This window comes from Festucalex cinctus, chromosome 10, assembly GCF_051991245.1.
Source record: "Festucalex cinctus isolate MCC-2025b chromosome 10, RoL_Fcin_1.0, whole genome shotgun sequence".
NCBI classification, from domain to species: Eukaryota; Metazoa; Chordata; class Actinopteri; order Syngnathiformes; family Syngnathidae; genus Festucalex; species Festucalex cinctus.
In genome coordinates, this window is record NC_135420.1 from 12,155,639 (window position 1) to 12,174,028 (window position 18,390).

The following is an 18,390-nucleotide window of genomic DNA, read 5'->3' on the forward strand; positions in this document are numbered from 1 at the left end:
CAACAAGGAAGAAATGAGTGTGCATGGTTGTATGTAAACATCTTCAGTAGCCCAGAAAGGTTTATTGATATTGTGTAGGAAATAAGAACAAACGTGATGTGTGTAAAAGCAGTCAGATTCATGACTCAATTCGTGCCTAGAACCCTTGTACATCCCAGGGCAACTGGTCTTGTGTGCATGTGGATCAGCCTCTTATCCAACCCACCACACATTCATATTCACCATTATGCTAAGTGGTGTACACCTCTCTCAGGGTCTGTTTTGCGCATGTGTACATAACAGTAGGGCTCCCACGGTGATATCCATATCATCAACAACACTGCCCACAAGCAAAAAGTACAACAATTTAGTCAAATAGCAGTGTGATTAAATTGTTTGTCTCCCCAATAATTGGACTCTTTGTCTCTTTAAAATGACCTCCCCGTGAAACCACATTCTCAATGTGTAAACAGGAAGGCTGCCAGTGCCAATGATGGTCAATAAAACATCAGACCTGCTCACGGCTATGAAACAAGTGTGAAATCCTATTACTTTCCTAACAGCAAAGGAGAGTGAGTGTACATTACCGACAATTTAAAAACAAAAAAAACTAACTTTATAATCATTTGCCACAAGTTAATTTGGTCTTTTGTCAGCCTAAATCTAACCTTAAAAGTCAATAGAGAAGACTTGTTGGTTATGTACCAAGAATTTGCACAATAGGTTACAAATAAAACATCTCATGAGCGGTCAAGAGACTTTATGTTCCACTGCATAATTAATGCTTTTTGGGCTGGACTGACTGTTGGACTGTTTTTGCAGGTTAATAATAGTAATATCAATAATGTAGATACTTATTAACATTTAATTAAGCAAGCTCACACACAATGTACCTTCAACTGAATCAGAGCCATGATATATGCAGTACAACATGACAACCTTGAATTTGATATATGGCTATAAACAACAGTTCTATAAGCTCCATTTGGTAGTTAATAAGCGATTCAGTTATTCAGCTTTGCCAATACAAATAGTTCCTCAAATACTTCTATTAATAGTACAAGACAAAACCAAGTCTATCAACAGTCGCTTTGGAGGCCTGTGTAAGTCTGATGAGGTAGTTTAGCATTTGGCATCTAGCTCGCTGTTGAACTAGCTAGCTTAATGGCGTCTTCTACAGTGTCATTATCATTATTCACAATTTTATAGTCACACTCGCACACAAGATAACACCATGTGCTGTAACTTTCTACTACCATTAATCAATCAATCAAATCACTTTATTTCACTCTTTAAAATAAAAGAAATGAAAGGGGACAGAAAGAAGTAAAACTTGTTTTGTCTGCCCCTAATCAACACACAAAAAAAGAATCAACACAAAATCAATGACAGCAAGCGGTCAAGACGCTTTTGGTGTTACAATCCTACCAAACAATTCAAAAATAATTCAACTGCATGTCCTTTTATGATATGTATTTTTGCAGTAAATATACTTTCATACATTTTTTAAAAATACAAATAGATTGAGAAGATTTTGTTTTATAATCCAAATTGTTCCGTAGACTGACACCTTGAGTTGAAATACTTTTTGTTTTGTTCTGTATTTAGGTTTAGAGAAAATGTATATTCCTCTTAATTTATACTCACTTTCCCTTTTTATAAATCTAGCTTGTATATTAAACGGTAGAATTTCACGGTAGGCTTTATACAATATTTTAAGGCGGTTAAACGCCATCAATTCATTACATTTTAAAATCTTTAGTTGTATAAATAATGGATTTGTGTGGTCTCTGTATCCACAACCTAAAATAACACGGACTGCACGTTTCTGTTCAATGTCATTTACCTGACTTTTGCCCACAGGAAACTGGGATAGGTACCAGCAACTTGCAAATCTGACGAGGATAAACTGTATTGAAAATGGATGAACTGTCAACTGTAGCCATGGATCATTTTTTGCATTTCATACTCACTCAAGAACATTTGAATGAAATAGCTTGAAATACAGCTAGCAGAAATAAAAAATTTAAAAAAAAAAACGGTATGGACAACAACAAAAAATGATAGTTGTTGGAAAGATGCTACTGTGCTTGTTGGCTACTGTTGCACCACTTTCGCTCAATCTCTCCATGCCAGCCAAGTGATTGAGGTCTTTGTGTGGTGTAAAACACAGAGTACACATCGGAATGATGGCTGAATTTCCCCTTAAGAAACACCAAAAGGTATATATTTGTTTAATTTATTTATTTTTTTTGTTAATGGAATGACTTGCCCAAATTGCCTGGTCGGAGAAAAAATGTAAAATAATCAATGCTAGGAAGCTTCATATAGACAACACCACATGATACAAACATCAGGTAACCTTTGCGAATGTTGTAAATTTTCATCTAAAATTAAACAATGGAGTAAATGCAAATTATTTGCACACTTACATTCATATATAATAAGATAGATAGATAGACAGACAGACAGACAGACAATGTGTTTTTTGTTGGGGGGTTTTAACTTCAGAGTTGCTAAGAATATAATAAGAAGCAAAATGCACGCTTGAGGTGAAATGACAATACATTTTACGCAAGTTATGAACAACCGCAGCTCAACCTCTTTTTGTGGTGTTGGCAGAAGTGAACGGCAGCTCTTGACGAAAGTAGAATTGTCTTCTTGACAACTGAGAACATGACAAATCCATTCTGTTTTGTGTGAACGGTACACCAAGTACCCTATTTTAAAAGTGTCAAGATGATCGAGGCAGCCAAGCAAACAGACAGCCCAAAATCAATATCCTCTTTGTGAGGCTGTTGAAAGCAATTATACAAGTTTTCTTGTCAACATCAATTAATTTGAAGGAACATGGCGCATATTCATTTAGCCTTATTTATTTGACTCTTTTAACTCCTTAGAAATGTGACACCATCTTGCCAAGGCTGCCATTTTGGGAATTTTGAATGCAGAATAATGTTATGTGGATTATCCAGCATGTTTTTTGTTGTTTGAATGGCACATTTTCCAGCCAAGCAACAGCAGGAAGAAAGCAGCTGGTCGTGTTATCACCTGAATGGTGTCCCGCCACGCGACAAACGAGAAGTGTGAATGAGATTGAAGCAGGAAGGCCAGTGTGCAATCAGATGGGACTTAAGATGCTCAGCAGGCTTCGACATCAGAAAAACCAATAAGACCATTGTGCTCTTGTTCGCCACACTTCTGCATTAATCAAGAGGCCGCTGCTGTGTCCATGCAGATATGAATGACACAATGATCATACCCAAGTGTATTAAATGCAACAACTTCAAGCCCAAATCACTTTTTGCACTTACATCATAAACTAACAATGAGTATGTTTGAAGAATACAAGCTTGCTTAGTATATTCTCCAGTGTGCTTGAGGAAATCAGCTCAAAATTTTTATTTACAATACTACCTTCTATGAGCCTGCAATAGTCTAAACACGGATTCTGATTAATATTGCATCGGTGGAATATGAGTTAAGCACCCGTTTTTATCCATCTCAGGGGGCGGACATTTTGTCACTTGCTGTCGACTGAAAATGACATCAAAGTTACTCAGGGCTCAAGTAACAACCAATCATGGCCCAACTTCAGAAAGCAGATGTTAATCCATATCGAAGAAAAATATTTCAATAAATCCTGGATAAAAATGTGAAATAATGTAGAACTAGACTTAATCCCTGTAAGGAAACTGGGCCATTATTAATTTATTGTTAAGAAAATTGTTAGGTTGACTTCCTCTTTAAGACAGACAGGCTGTGGACGTCTTTACGGAGATTCTCCCATCATCACAAGTATTAAGAGTTCCCTTTTCTTAAAATCAGTGCTTTTTTTTGTTTTTTTTTTAAAAAAGCAATAAAATAACCAAATTTTGGCTAATAATAATAATAATAATAATAATAATAATAATAATAAAATCACCTGTTACTTGGTTATTTTGGGTTGTATTGTACAAAACATTCCCGAAGGTTGCTTTAAATTGACCCAAGTACTGTGTCTCGTTGGTTTTTGACCAAAATTGGGTTAATTCTAACCTAGCAGTTTTAAGTGTGTACTTTATATTACTCAGTGATGATATACTGTACTGTACAGTGGAACCTTCAATGGTGAATGCCCTAAAGTCAAGCAATCTGGAGTGAAACTGAAATGTGCCACAAGTTTCAAACAAAACTTGGGAGTTCAGACCATGATTTTCCATATCAAATCCTGTAAGTTTCACATCACTGACCATACACCTTTATTTTAATAACTCAATGTGATTTTTGTTTCCTTTCCATAACAGAAGATTACTAACAATAGCAGATTAAATGGTCTGGCAGTTCAGTCCAAAATCAAGTTTCTGGCAAGCAAGTGGTTTTGCATTTACGGTTAACACTGGTTAACTTCTGTAATAAAGGTTTAAAAATAAAAGTTTCATGATCTGTCGGTCGGCCAGCAAAATGGATTTTGTTCTTGTTGCAGAAAAATGAGTCACATGGCATGTTTTAATCAATACAACTGAAGCCTGAAGGTAAGAATTAAGGTGGCTGCATCTTCAATCGAAAAAAAAAAAAAAAATCATGCTCTCTTATTTAATTCAAGCAGTTGTTTCAATGTGGCACACACTCAAATGCAGTCACTTGTGTCACTAGAGGAGATCTTTATAATACGGCTCTCGACACCAGGCACCAATCTGCATAATTTGCTTTCACAAATTGCCTTTTATATGCCAACTTTTTGTGCGCTCATTCGGTAAACAAATGAAGGTGCTGCTGGCTCTTTCCTGAACACAGTGGGCATTTATAATCTGCCTGCTGTCTTTCACGAACAGGATTAACAAACTACATAAGCCTACCGGTAAGTGCACCCAGTCAACCACCCACAGTGCTGTGAGTTTGGGTTAAAACATCTTGGGCAAAAAATGAAAAGAAGCCGGCGATAGACATGAAATAGGGGCAACACCTGAGCTTCACACTGTGTGTGTCAGATGTGCTGTTGTAAAACCGTTTGGAAGTGTGCCTTGACTGTAGGTGTCGTTGCTTTTGTGTTGATTTGGCGTAGATATTACAAGCTTTACTTTTTTTCTTTTCCCCTTTTCATTTCTTTTCTTAGTTTAAATAAATTAAATGAAATGAAATCACATGAAAGCTCTCGCCATAGATTTTGACTGATGAAACAAAGTGGCATCAGTAGCGATTTTGCCGACTTAAACAGAACATTTGAGTGAGCTTGGTTGTTAAAAAGTGATCAGCCTGTGTCAGGCTTTCAGCATCAATTTGTGCAGATTTTTGCCTATTTAACTGCTTTTGAAAAGTAATCCGATGGCTCTCGCCGTCTTGCTTGCTGAGGCTAGCTAGCGACAAGTAGCTGGAGATCGGTACAATTTTAGGACTAAACACAATTTCTCTTCATAACATTATGTGGCCCTCAAATAAAAAGTTTGGACAACCGTGACTTAAAGTTAAATCACTGTGCAGGTTGTCACTTTTTTTTTAACTCACGACTTCCATCTCAGGCCCAAAGCATTACTGTAGCATCTGTCAGGCTCATTCATGGTGCGCGTGCCAGTACGTGCATTTCTTAAGGTGACAGCCACAGTTGACAAACAAAGACATGACTTCAAATGAGCTAAGAAAAACTCCACCCCTCCCCAATGAAAGTGTGGCGTGAGCAGGGTCCGCACACTATAAAATGAAGATAAAAGCTGATATTGAGTTGAGTTGAGTTGAGTTGAGAGTAAAACAGCCAAAGCCCTTCATACTCATCTGGACATTGGTGGAGCATGCATGATGTAGAAAAAGCTTTAACATTACCTTTTTAAACGACACATTGCACCTTTAATTACACCGATTTGTAACATTAGATATTAAATACCATGCTGGAATAAGTACCACTTTTTCTATAACATATAGGTACCAGTAAACGTCTACAAAATGTTTATTTATTTATAATATGATTCCATGTATAGGACGGGGGGACGATTTTAGAATATTTTATGGACAAAAATGCATCTTATTCACGGAGATTTTACAATAATATCAATACTACGCTAAATAAATATGCTTCATCACATCAATGTACAGTTTTTAAAAAAATATATAAATCGTAGGTCTAATCGCTAATTATATAATGCACAAGCCGCGCCACACCTACAAGAGGTTAACATATTTCACCGCCATATTTCTGCTATGGATACCAGAAAGAGAAGAACTTTGTGAACGTAGTAATTGGGGGTAGGCTTGTGAAGTGTGGTCTCTCTGAGGCACCACATGCTTCAAAATGCACATGTTTCAAACGCCCACTGACCCCATGCTGCCTCTCAGAAGTCAGTTTTGGTTCCAAGTCTTTCTACCACCTCAGAATCTTCGTTTGGGGGATGACACAGTTATCAGTGGAGATGTTGCTGTCTTGGTCATATTAAGAATACTAACCGCCAACCAACGAAAATGAATCTTTAAAAGTCAAAAACTAGTCTTGAAACTTACTCTGACTACATCTTGGCACAAAACTTACAATCCTGGCTTTAAACATGTGCACACACACACAAACGCATGCACCCTCTCAGCGTGTAGCCGCATCATGTAATCAGAGATGAGAGCATTTCATCAGGACATGCTGTTGTTCTACAAACGCGTCAGGAGCAATCAAAGCTGCTGTTATTTGCCTAATTGAGAAAGTGAATATTAATTGATCGCGATGGTGGGAAGAGCAAGCATGATGACCTTCACGCCGAGTCGGATGTTTGTGAGCGTGTGAAAGCAGCAGACAGAAACAGAATATTTTCTGGAAAAACACAACGTTCCAAAGTGAACTGGAAAGTTTTGATGGTGTGAATTATGACAAATACATCACGTTTTCTACCTTCTCCCAAAAATTTGGCAGTTTGTATTAGGGAGGTAATGAAAAGGGCAATATTGTGATATCATGATATTAAAACTTCCACAATATCGTCGTCGTCATGTTCACAATATTTAAAAGGAACACACACATCTGTTATTCCATTTGTGCAGTTCTGGCACCCTCTAGTGGCTACTTTATTAGTGCAATTGAATTTTCATTAGGGATGTTTTGGCCTTCCATGTTTAAAATCTATGCTAATTGTCAGGTGAAGGGGAACCTATATTGCTTGTGAAGCGATCAATGTGTGTATTAGCAAGTAAGTGCTTCAATATTGTTTTTAGAGATTGTAGGTGGTTTAAATATCGCCCCCCCCCCCCCCAATATCGTGATAATTATCATATCGTGACCTTCATATCGTGATAATATCATATCGTGATGTTTGGATATCGTTACATCCCTAATTTGTATATTAAAAAAAAATAGTTGCACAGAATCAAATTTTCTAGTACCGGGTAGTTTAATCACAAAATGGGAAGTACGGCAATATAATTTGAATATACTAAGAAACAGCTGGGATCATTGAACATCAACATTTATACTCCTGAGAAGGAAGAAATGGGTTCTCTGACTGAGTAGTTCCATTTCCTATGGACCACAAACGCAACACTGGGGTAATTAGGCATAATACATCTTGTCACTTTAGTGGCTTATTGTTTTCATAAAGATTATAACTATATTATAGTTGTTACCCACTGTGTGTGTGCGCCTCTCACTTACCTCAAGCCAAGACATTGATGCGTGTTAGTTGTTGCAGCAGAGCAGCAGCTAAGACAAAAGAAAAACAGGACTGAAAAATGACAGAACAGTCACAAGATAAAGCAGTATTGATAAATTCATTAAAGTGTATTACAAATTAAACAATTATTGTTAATTAACAAATTACTTTTGCTTTTTGGTATTGTTTAGTGATAACACAAAAACAACAACAACAAGCAAGCAATATAGGGAATTTATAATGATTGATCTTCTCACCAGCCTTTTTTAAACTGATTCAGTTGCTGTTTAATTTGATAAGCAATTAGTTGCCGATTAAGTTATTAATTTTGACACCTCTAAAGGTATGCATAGATTTTCAAATTTTACAGGGTACGTTTTACCTCTTGCAATTAGAAATCAGGAAGCTACAAGAAACAGGGCTGGGGTTTTTTTTGTTGTTGTTTGTTTTGTTTTTTTAGAGGCACCACAACAGAGCAGGCAAACCAGGCATTGGGCCCCTACTGCAGGCCTACAGCATAATCAAGACAATTTCCCCCTCAGGACATGCAATAATAGACGAAATAGAACCTTCTTTATTGCCATGACAAAAACTTTTATGAAATTTGCTCATTGTAGGCGTGAAAACTACAAACACAAACTTGCTGGACACAGTTTAGAGACTTCAGCACTCAGGGAACTTTCAGGATTTCTAATGAGCGTAGTAACTCTTTGGCATGCATACTGTACAGTATATGGATCAGAGCAACTGCAGTGACTTCTACAGAGGTTCTGTATCACCACCCTGCATGAAATCAGAATTTTCAATACGAACTGTAACATTACAATAGATAACTTGTGCTTCAGTTATTTAGTGCAGTGTTTCTCAACCCTGGTCCTCGGGGGCCACTATCCAGCCTGTTTTTCATGTATGCTGATTCCAACGCAGGTGAGGATCGTTATCTGGCTTCTCCAGAGCCTGCTGATGAGCTTGGAATCAGCCGTGTGTCAAATAGGGAGACCAACAGCCAGTCTGTCAACAACAATGGCGGATAGCTGTGTCGTCGTCATTTTGCATAAAGCATAATGTTTTGCGTGTTGTGTTCATCTCACTGATCTGTATATATTACTGGATAGCCAACAGCCCATACACACACGTGCAAGCTGTATGGCGGCCTCGCGGCTATGGGCTATTTACATCTGTAGTTCGTCTTTTTCGCTGATTCTTCTTCTACGCTTTCCGTTAACTCCTTATGGCAGCGCTCCAGCGCCACTCCAGACTTGGCATATATATTACAGCCTTAAACGTCCTAAGCGTCTTCTTTTGGACACTCGCATGTCTTGAGACAGTTCTGTCTGTACAAGATTTGTTTGAGGAACGAAGCCAGCTTTGCATCTGTGTAAACAGGGCCTGAGAAACACTGATTTAGTGCAATGTATGTAGATAGTGTGACAAACATCTCATTGTAAAAATAGTACCTAAACCTGCTTATTAACAATAAGGAAGCACATATTAAACAAAACAACACTGGCAAACCACAAGCTTTGCTTTTCTTCGATTCCATTCATGTCGTTACGCACAAGTGACAATTCTCTTCAAACGATCAATGGACTTCAGCGCGTTGAGCGCCATCCTTCCTACTTACAGATACCAACATGCTTATAGTATGGATGCATTATTTTGGTGCATTCACAACTTCTGGCAAGAGAAAAAAACAACATTGCGGATCATAATGAAGTTTACCCAACTGCAATGCTTGGCGGGAGCAAGAACTGACGAGACTGATGCACGCTTCAGTCCCTTTGCTCATTAGACTTTAATTGTATTGAAACAAGTGAATGAACAAACAAAGAGAGGCCACTGGGAGTTCAAACTGAACTATAAACCTCTTTAGTGTTAGTTTTTTTTTATTCATGGCAAAAGATGCACCAATACACACAGAGAGACCCAAATTACAGTGCCACCACCAAAACACCAAGCATAAGATTTAATGTTTTTGTTTTTTTTAAGAGGGCAACATCGGCATTACAGTACTTTGCTGACTAGCGTAACCAATTCCTTTTATTACCATATTTAATGATTGACATACATATATTGAACCATATTAAACACTGTTTTGCAGTACATACTTAACAGCAGGTGGTTTTAATATGTTTGTTACACGTCAATCGGCATACATCGGCGACTCCATCTACTGTTTAATTCTGTTATCACGATCAGGCAAAATCCTTGTATTTAAACCAACGTTGTTTGTTTGTTTTTGTTTAACATAAAAAAGCAACAAAATTACTGAAATTAAAATATATAATTTTTTAATTGTTTTTTTTACATACATGGTCAATATTAAGCACAGCTAGCCTGTTCAAAAGGGAGCTTTCAATCATGAATGAATGGGAATGTCATTAATGACATCCAGTCCCCAAAAAACAACATCTAAGTTTTGTGTCACATGTTGTGCTTTATAAAAACATAATAAAATGCCTACAACGCAAAAGACAAAAAAAAAAAAAACGTGACAGGTTGTATTTTGAAAAAACACGAGTGACTAACAAGTTGAGATCCTGAATGATGTATTTTGATAACAGCAGGGCAGGCTCTCTGTGAATGAGGTACATACAGCAAATCTAGGGTGCGGTTGCATTGGCTGGTATCAGATACGCATCGCATTTTATACACATTCATGGAAGGGTCATGATAACTTAATAAACAAAATTCTATTTGTATGATTAAAAAAAGATGATTTTAGTTTAACAACTTCTACAAGTGTAGTAACCATTACACACATACAAATTCCGATCTGGTCCGGTCTGTTATGATTAACCAGCTAAGAAGAAGATGTCCTTGTCTGCAATACTCAAGTCAACCATCTACTGTATAAGTGAAAACAAGACATCTTGTGATAGTGTCGTCACAATGACGCAAAACAGATAGAGGTGGTTTAAACATAAGATGATAAGACTCTGAGCAACGTTCAAGAGTTTAGTCATCAAACTATAAATTGACAACGGGGAAAACGTGATTGCTTGTCACACAAGGTAAAACAATTGATATACTGTAGATACAGATTAGAAATGCAGTAGCTTGCAATCATTTAGGTGCAGAAATCCGAAAAGTGAATCAAAGTTAGAAAAAAAAAAAAAAAAAAAAAAAAAAAAGAAAAAAAAAAAAGTACAAAAAGTAAGGGAAGTAAATTTCAGTATCCACAATGTTATCAAGATACTCAGCAAAATTTTTGCTTCCTCTGTCACTTCTGCACAGATTTTCATGGTGATAATAGTCTTGTTTTCTTTGTAATGCTGCCAGCTGACAAAGCAACAAACAAAAGGCTATAAAAACAAAACCTCAGGCCTGCATACTTTGGCAGCTGTAATACGTTTGTCTCATAACAGGCTATAGGGCACCGTAAAGTTGAAGAACTCTGACATCTAAGGACTGTGGCGGAACTCCACTCTCAACACTTGCTCAGTGTGCGGGGTTCCGGCCACTCGTTCTGTGGCGATTCAAAATTTGAAACACAGTTGTACAATGAGACGACGTCGCAAACTAGCAATCAAAATGCACAGAAGCTTTCGCACATGGCGAAAATTCGATTTCCGGGTTATAAGCAAGCGAGACACAGCCGCCCACCATGTACCGCCAAGCAACAGAAATACAGTATAGTGCACATAATTGTAATTTCATATGTACACGTGGATGAAATAGCAAAGCTGGTGGTAAGAAATATACGCGAGCCGTGTACGACGTACCACGCCGGTTACAGTCAAATGAATCGGAGCGAGCCCCGCCTTTCTTTTGTGCCGTTTTGTTTTTCTCTTGCTAAAAAAATAGTGACTACACAATCGTGACTACACAAACCTCCCACCGGCCCTATACTAACTGCCTGGTCAAGAGGTGTGGAGTAACAAGATGGCCGCCCTGGGACTTCAATAGCTTGCACTGGAGTGTATGGGCTATACAGTCATATAGACAGGTCAGTGGTCTGCAACAAGTCACTTGGAGTTCAGAGGTATAAAAAAAATAATAAATTACTCCGAAAAAACAGAAGTTGGTGCTCAGTTTTTTTGTTTTGTTTGTTTGGGGGGGTTTTTTGAATAATTTTTTTTGTTTTTTGGAATAATGTTTTTTGAATATTTTTTTTCTCCTGTTTTTCTGAAAAAAAATCCGTTTTTTTTTTTAAATATTTTTTACGACAAAAAAAATGACAGAAAAAAAAATATTCAGAAAAGCAGAAAAAAATTGTCAAAAAATTACTGGAAAAAAAAAGCTCCCCAAAAAAATTAGTCAGAAAAATAGGGTTGTTGTTGTTTTTTATTTGTTTTTGTTTTTTTCAAGTTAATGCATTACGCTTCCGTACCATTTGAAGTTTGATTGAAAAAAAATAATTATTCTTAGTAAGTCACAGTATCCAATTAATTCAAACAGACCCGTGGGCTACTCATGTTTTCCTTGGGGCTAACTAGTGATGCTGGCACTTATTTTTCTTTTTTCAGTGTCTCTTCTGTTCAACCATCCCTCTCTGCTTGCAAGGAGAAAAAAATGGTTAATTGGAGGCAATTAACTTCAAAGAGGTGACTTGTTAACTCTGCAAGCAGCCACTCTTATAGTCCCCTGCTTAGAAGACCCCTCAGCATTGCCACCATAAGCAGTATTAGCGGTTATTGACAAATCCACTTTTTAGAATCATGGTAAACCATCAAACCAATAATCGGACCACACTTTCAACAGTCTTAGTCTTGCTCATGTCATGTCCTCGTTTTGTAGCAACCTGCATTTTCCTTGACTGACACTGCCATCTTTTTATGGATTAAAAAAAAAAAAAAGTGCTATTGTACAAGACAATTGGGGCCTCAGAAAATTGCACTTTATTCTAGTATGGCCAAAAAAAATAAATAAATAATGTTCCCCTGGGGGCCCACCCCACTATTTGAGTATGACTACACAAGCTCATTAGAATGTCAGTATTTTAGTTAACTTCCCAGCAATAAGTCACATTCATGTGCATAAACAATGTCAGAATTAGCATTTCTTAACCTTTTAAACAAAGACACACACACATACTTTAGTGCTGACGACTATCACCCACTTCCAAATGGATGTTTGCTGACATTGGCCCATTGTTATGTCTTGCTGCAGACATATTACGATAACAATATGGAATTCCTCTGAGGGAAATCAAAAACAAAAAAATTTTCAAAATAAGATAATATACCAAACAAGTCTGGTATTTTTATTTCCTGAGCATGCATTGACAATCAATTCCCTTTGAGCTGTTAGCATTGCAAGCAGCTCTATAAATGCAACCCAAAAATTCTGAAACTTCTATTTTGTGTACTGTTATCTTGTCAAACTTCAAAACTAAAAAACTGCAAATGTAATGACTGTGACAAGTGACATTTTTCTGCAAGGATGATGATGGCATTCTAAGCTAGCAATTACACGGGGGGAGCTGCACGAAAAAAGAAACTGACATTTACGACGGTCACCTGTCACAGTGATGAAAAAAAGTCTACTATCCTGTTAATAAAAATTGATCATGTATTTTGTTAACTTATTAACCAGATGCAGAAAACAATAGATTTGGTATGATTGCAAACGTTTCCAGATAAAAGATGCAGTGAGAATATTGCAGCAGTAGTGTGCCACCTATTGGTCACACACAGAACAGTCGTTGTAGAAGTGTGTGGGGAAAGGGCCCTTCTTGTCTTGTCTTTTGAAGCCTGAGGGGTCCGTCACAGCTTCACTGCATGCTTATGTAAAAGTGCTCAAGTTTTTTTTTTTTTTTGACAACTTCACCACAACATAGCAGCTCATTGTACTCATCTTATTCAATTATACAGTAACTCTAATTTTATTAAACGTCCTAAAATAGAGTGAGTCCTTTTTGTCATGGAGGATATATTCTGTAATTTCAGCCATACAACTTATTAAAACACACTAAATTTGTTCAAAGACACTTTTTAAATACATTGTAAACATATCTGAATGCAAAAAAAAAAAAAAAAGTCAAAATTTTGGCTCTATAGAAATGGGTGTAATATTGTAATGTGTGATAGATACATGCAAAAGCCTTTAGAGGCGGGGCTTGGTGGGGTGGCGTGTGATGTCAGCGCGCTTGAGTGTGAGTGTTGGCGTGAGCTGCGGCCAAAAGCATCTCCTGCATAAATATATTCATGATATTTGACTGTTATCCCAGCATACAATTAACAGCTGATATGTGCAAGTAAGTCAGTAATGCCTTGTTTATCACTGGTGTTAATTTCCTGGCCAAACCAACAACAGACGAAATCCTCGAACTAGCAACCATATATTTATTTTATTATTCATACACTACTTTTAAGCAAGTGAGGTGTAGGTATTATTTTTGTCTACTTGGGTCGCCATTCATTGTGACTGTGACTGAATGTGCGCGACTTTAAATGGTGGGGCCTGGAGTCTGACAATACTGGCAGTGTAGCATTGGCAAGCTATATCGTTAGCTAATGTGTGTTGTGTGTAGCCAGTGTGACTGAACTGTGAAAAAAATTGTGTATACTTTTTTTTTTTATCTTTGTTCTTTCCTTGACCACTGGTGGAAAGACTAAAATTAGTTCTAACTACTAGTAACAGTGGTACAATAAATTAAATTAGCTAACAATGTCCACGTTTGTTGTGTAGCTTAACATTTTCAGCAGTAAAAAGTTAATATTTTGTCTGTAATTAATGTGTTAACTTCCTTATTTTTCATGTACAATTAAATACTTTTAAAAAGAAATTTTTCTACTTGCTGTCGACTAAAGATGACATCACCTGTGTTGAGGAAGTAGCTAACAACCAATAATGGCTAGGTTGCTGACCAACCCCAGAAAACAGGTGAACCATGATTGGTCGTGAGCTACTTCCTCAGCACAGGTGATGTCATCGTTAGTCGACAGCAAGTAGAAAAATCACTTTTTAAAAGGGATTAATTATACATGAATAATAATGAAGTTATCAAATTAATTCTGAACAAAATATGAAATTTTCACTGCTGAAAATGGTTCAATGAGTCAAGTATCCCTTTAAGCCAGTTATTCATTTGCAGTAGCCACATTGCATTTTATCTTCTTTCATTAAAAGGGATTACACCACAGTAATTTATGTCCTTCCAAAAGTAAATTTCAGGCATATATAATGATTAAATCTTACCTTTGACACCATGGCGATGTAATTTTTTATGAACTATTAGGTGTTTTGCTGGTTAGATTTGTAACTCGGAAGTAAAACACCCGGTTCAGTAAAGCCACCCCTCTCCCCGTGTGATTGACGCTTCAGTCATGTTTTTGGTGAGAAATTAACATTTTGACATGGCTAAAAGCTCCAAAAAGTTGATTTTTCATGTTGCTGTCCCTTTATGTGTGAAATGATCCCAAACTGTTGAAATTATGTCTTTCATGCGCTCATTCCTCCTGGCTTGCGCTAACTGTTCTGTAGTCATAAACAGTTTGTGCGGAAAAATCATCACAGCAAAATTTTACGATATAGCGAAAAATTTGCAATATTAAATTGTATATGTACAGTGAAGCCACAAAAACTGAAGACATTTGTATAATGTAAAAACCCATTCCTGAAATAATAGCTTTAAAATCTGCGATATAGAGGAGCACAAAAGTACGACAGCAAATTAGCGGGGGACACTAATTCAGCGAGGTCTACTCCACCTGCAATTTTCCGACTCTTATCCCGAAACGACCATTCTTTACAAGGCTCGCTCAGAAAAGAACGTGACATATTGAGAATAAGGCGGCTCACCTTCAAAGCAATGAGTCAACATATGGGTCACTTTTTAAGTACACCGTGTTCCAAACAATTAAACATTCCGTAACCTGAGCAAAGTACATTATGAGTATATAAATAAACTCCAATTCTCACAGAAAAGCTCCTTAAATTTTAACAAAATGCAAAAACATGCAGTTTAATGTTTAACTTGAGATTAAGTTAAATGTTGACTTAATTTTTTACTTTTTCTTCAAGGTAAAGAATGGCATTCACTAGAAACGGAAAAGCATTTTGTGTGTTAGTGACACACAACACCTGAACACAGTCAAATGAGCATTTTCAAGAAAATTCCATTTAAAATGCACTAACTGAAAAGCATATTTGGAGAATTTAAAATGTGCATTTCAAAGAGGCAGGCAAAAATTTAAGAAAAGGTGTGCGTATTGAACATTTGTGAAGCTTTTTAAATAACTTATGCAAGTGTTTAAACTAGGACTGAACGATTATTTGCATTTGCAATATTCCAGTAATCAGAATTTGATCAAACATGATTTTCTAAACGCAAGTGCTGCGATTTGACTGGTCATTACCTTCCATTAGTGCAGTGTTTTTCAATTCCGGTCCTCAGGCCCCCAAGCCAGCCTGTTTTCCATGTCTCCCAATTGCAACGCAGGTGAGGCTCGTTATCAGGCTTCTCCAGAGCTGGCTGATTAGCTGTCATTGGAATCAGCTGCATTGGGAGACATGGAAAACAGGCTGGCTAGGAGGGCCTGAGGACCGGAATTGAGAAACACTGCATTAGTGTGCTACGATTGGCTGGCAACCAGTCCAGGGTGTCCCCTGCCTACTGCCCAGAACAAGCTGAGATAGGCGCCAGCACCTCCCGCGACCCTTGTGAGGAATAAGCGGTCAAGAAAATGGATGGATGGATGGATGGATGGATGCATTAGTGTGACAGTATGCCACATACGTATGCACGCACACAGACACGTGAGCTGCACCTTCATCCTAATCCACTCTTTCATCAATTATCAAATTATTGTGAGTGTGCACGTGAGCTACCTTGTTTGTACACTTGTATGACAGTTAATAAAGTAAAAATGTTCTTTTAAAAAATTGCCTGAGGAAATTAATAAAGTATTATTTTGGTCAGTTCCTTTGCCATTACTTCCTACTGTAAGTGAAAAATGTTTTGCCAGCAGGTTGTGTTGGACTTTGGAGCGTTTATTGTAATAATGAACATTCGAGACGGCCATTCCCTCTTCCCCTGAGATACAGGAAAGAAATAATCCACGTCAAGTCCCTCTGTCTGTCTGTCTGCCTGTCTGTCTGGGGGTGAGCAGCAGAAGAAAGGAAGCAGATACATGGTGGAAGGAAGGAGATAAAGACAGGAGGGAACGGATGAAGTAGTAGGATAGTTGAACATTCATTCAACATTTCAATTGCATAGAATACAAAATTAAAACAATGCTGACATTAAACATTGACTTCATGAACTAATAAAACTTGAATACAACAAGTTAAGAATCATGCAACAAAAAAAACGTGCAGAAGAAATTTACAGTCAGCTCAATGTGAGTGGCTGTATGCATTTGTAGAGGACTGCTAAGTAACAAACTAATAAAAATGTTTGAATACATCTGTGTAATTTCTGGAGCAACTTTTAAGTTTGTCTTTCAACCTTTAACAACTCAACTCTAAGCAACTGAACTTACCAGTGTGAGGCTGTCGACGCCGTCTTGTGTCCCGCACGGGAAGCCCAAACGAGTCCTCTCTCTCTTTCAAGCCACTCAACCCCGCAGGACGGTAACTCTTACCGCCTCTTCCATTTTTATTGCTGCACGTCGGTAGTTCGACTTCAAACTCCTCCAACTGTTCAAACTGTGCTACGCGTGGCGCCGAGTGGCCCTCCGTCACAGTGACGTCCCCCGACAGATCACGTGACAAAATCGTAAACAAGTTAATGACACCGTGCACGAGGAGTGCTCGTCGAACTCCATGATTTGTTTTTCCATGAACTATTTCAAACATTACATCCAGTGTTTTATAGATATATTTTGAATCTATATATATAGCTGTTTGTTTGTTTGTTTGTTTGTTTGTATCCCCATGTAGGGTTATTTTTTCTGCTTATAACACACGATTCTCTTTTTGTTACTTTAATTTGCATTGGTTAAATAAAGTTGTTTTATTTTAAACGAACTGGAGTGCTTGCAAATGTGATATACAGTATGAAGTTAAACTGACTGATGAAATGTTTGGATATGTTTTTTATTTTATTTGGAATATAAACCCCGCAAGTTATGTTCAGTTACACAGGTACCAAAATGTACAACCCATCACTGATATGTAACATTGGTTTTTTTTGTTATATTATTTTACATGTGGGCCTGGTGATTGGCGGTGGTGATGTCAAAGTTGAAAGCGCAAAGACACAAAGAAACATTTCAGATGAAAGAGCAAATGGACATATAAACTTGAGTCAGGGAGTGTTGTGTGTGTGGCGTTCCTATACAAGGACATTTCAGCATTATAATATTGCGTTAATTAATGTAAAACAGACCTAGGGCTGGACTGCCCATCTGGCATAGAGGGCAGCTGCCCGGTGGGTCGGTGTCTTTTGGTGCTGGTTTGGTGATAATTATTTTCCTCGATTTTTCCAAGGAGACCGGCCCACAAGTTACAAGTGGCAGCCCATTAATTCATTTAAAATATAGACAGCCAGGGGTGGGGTCAGGAGTCATGTTATCCAAAAGGTTCTGGATATATGTCCATTTTATTTCATGAAACCCTGAGTGTGGACGGTATGAAAAGAAAAAAAAAAAGTTCTCTTTTTTTGTTGTGAGTGAGTGTGAATGGTTGTTTGTCTACACTGCAATGGGCTGGTGACCACTCCTGGTTGTGCCCCACCTTTCGCCCAAAGAAATATAAGGAGAAAAGCGCTATAGAAAATAATGGATGGATGGGAAGTGCCATCCATGACCTTGACCGCTTATTCCTCACAATGGTCGCGGGGGGTGCTGGAGCCTATCTCAGCTGGCTTTGGGCAGTAGGCAGGGGACACCCTGGACTGGTCGCCAGCCTATCGCAGGGCACTGGA

The 18,390-nt window shown here is 37.7% G+C and overlaps 1 protein-coding gene across 2 annotated transcripts in view; it reads right to left on the reverse strand.

Annotated features, from left to right (window-relative positions):
* The window catches only part of LOC144026673 (3',5'-cyclic-AMP phosphodiesterase 4C-like), an 88,799-nt gene extending 71,620 nt beyond the window's left edge, over nt 1-17,179 (reverse strand). Inside the window, exons 1-2 of one of the 2 annotated variants that reach the window (XM_077533561.1) lie at nt 17,006-17,179; nt 7,580-7,627 (exon numbers count right to left, since the gene is read on the reverse strand). In XM_077533561.1, coding sequence (XP_077389687.1) covers nt 7,580-7,594 — 15 coding nt within the window. In that variant the 5' untranslated portion in view covers nt 7,595-7,627; nt 17,006-17,179. Of the gene's footprint in view, nt 1-7,579; nt 7,628-15,880; nt 15,974-17,005 lie in introns of those variants that run through there. The other variant, XM_077533562.1, reaches the window with a different exon arrangement.
* Nucleotides 17,180-18,390: the final 1,211 nt, after the last annotated feature.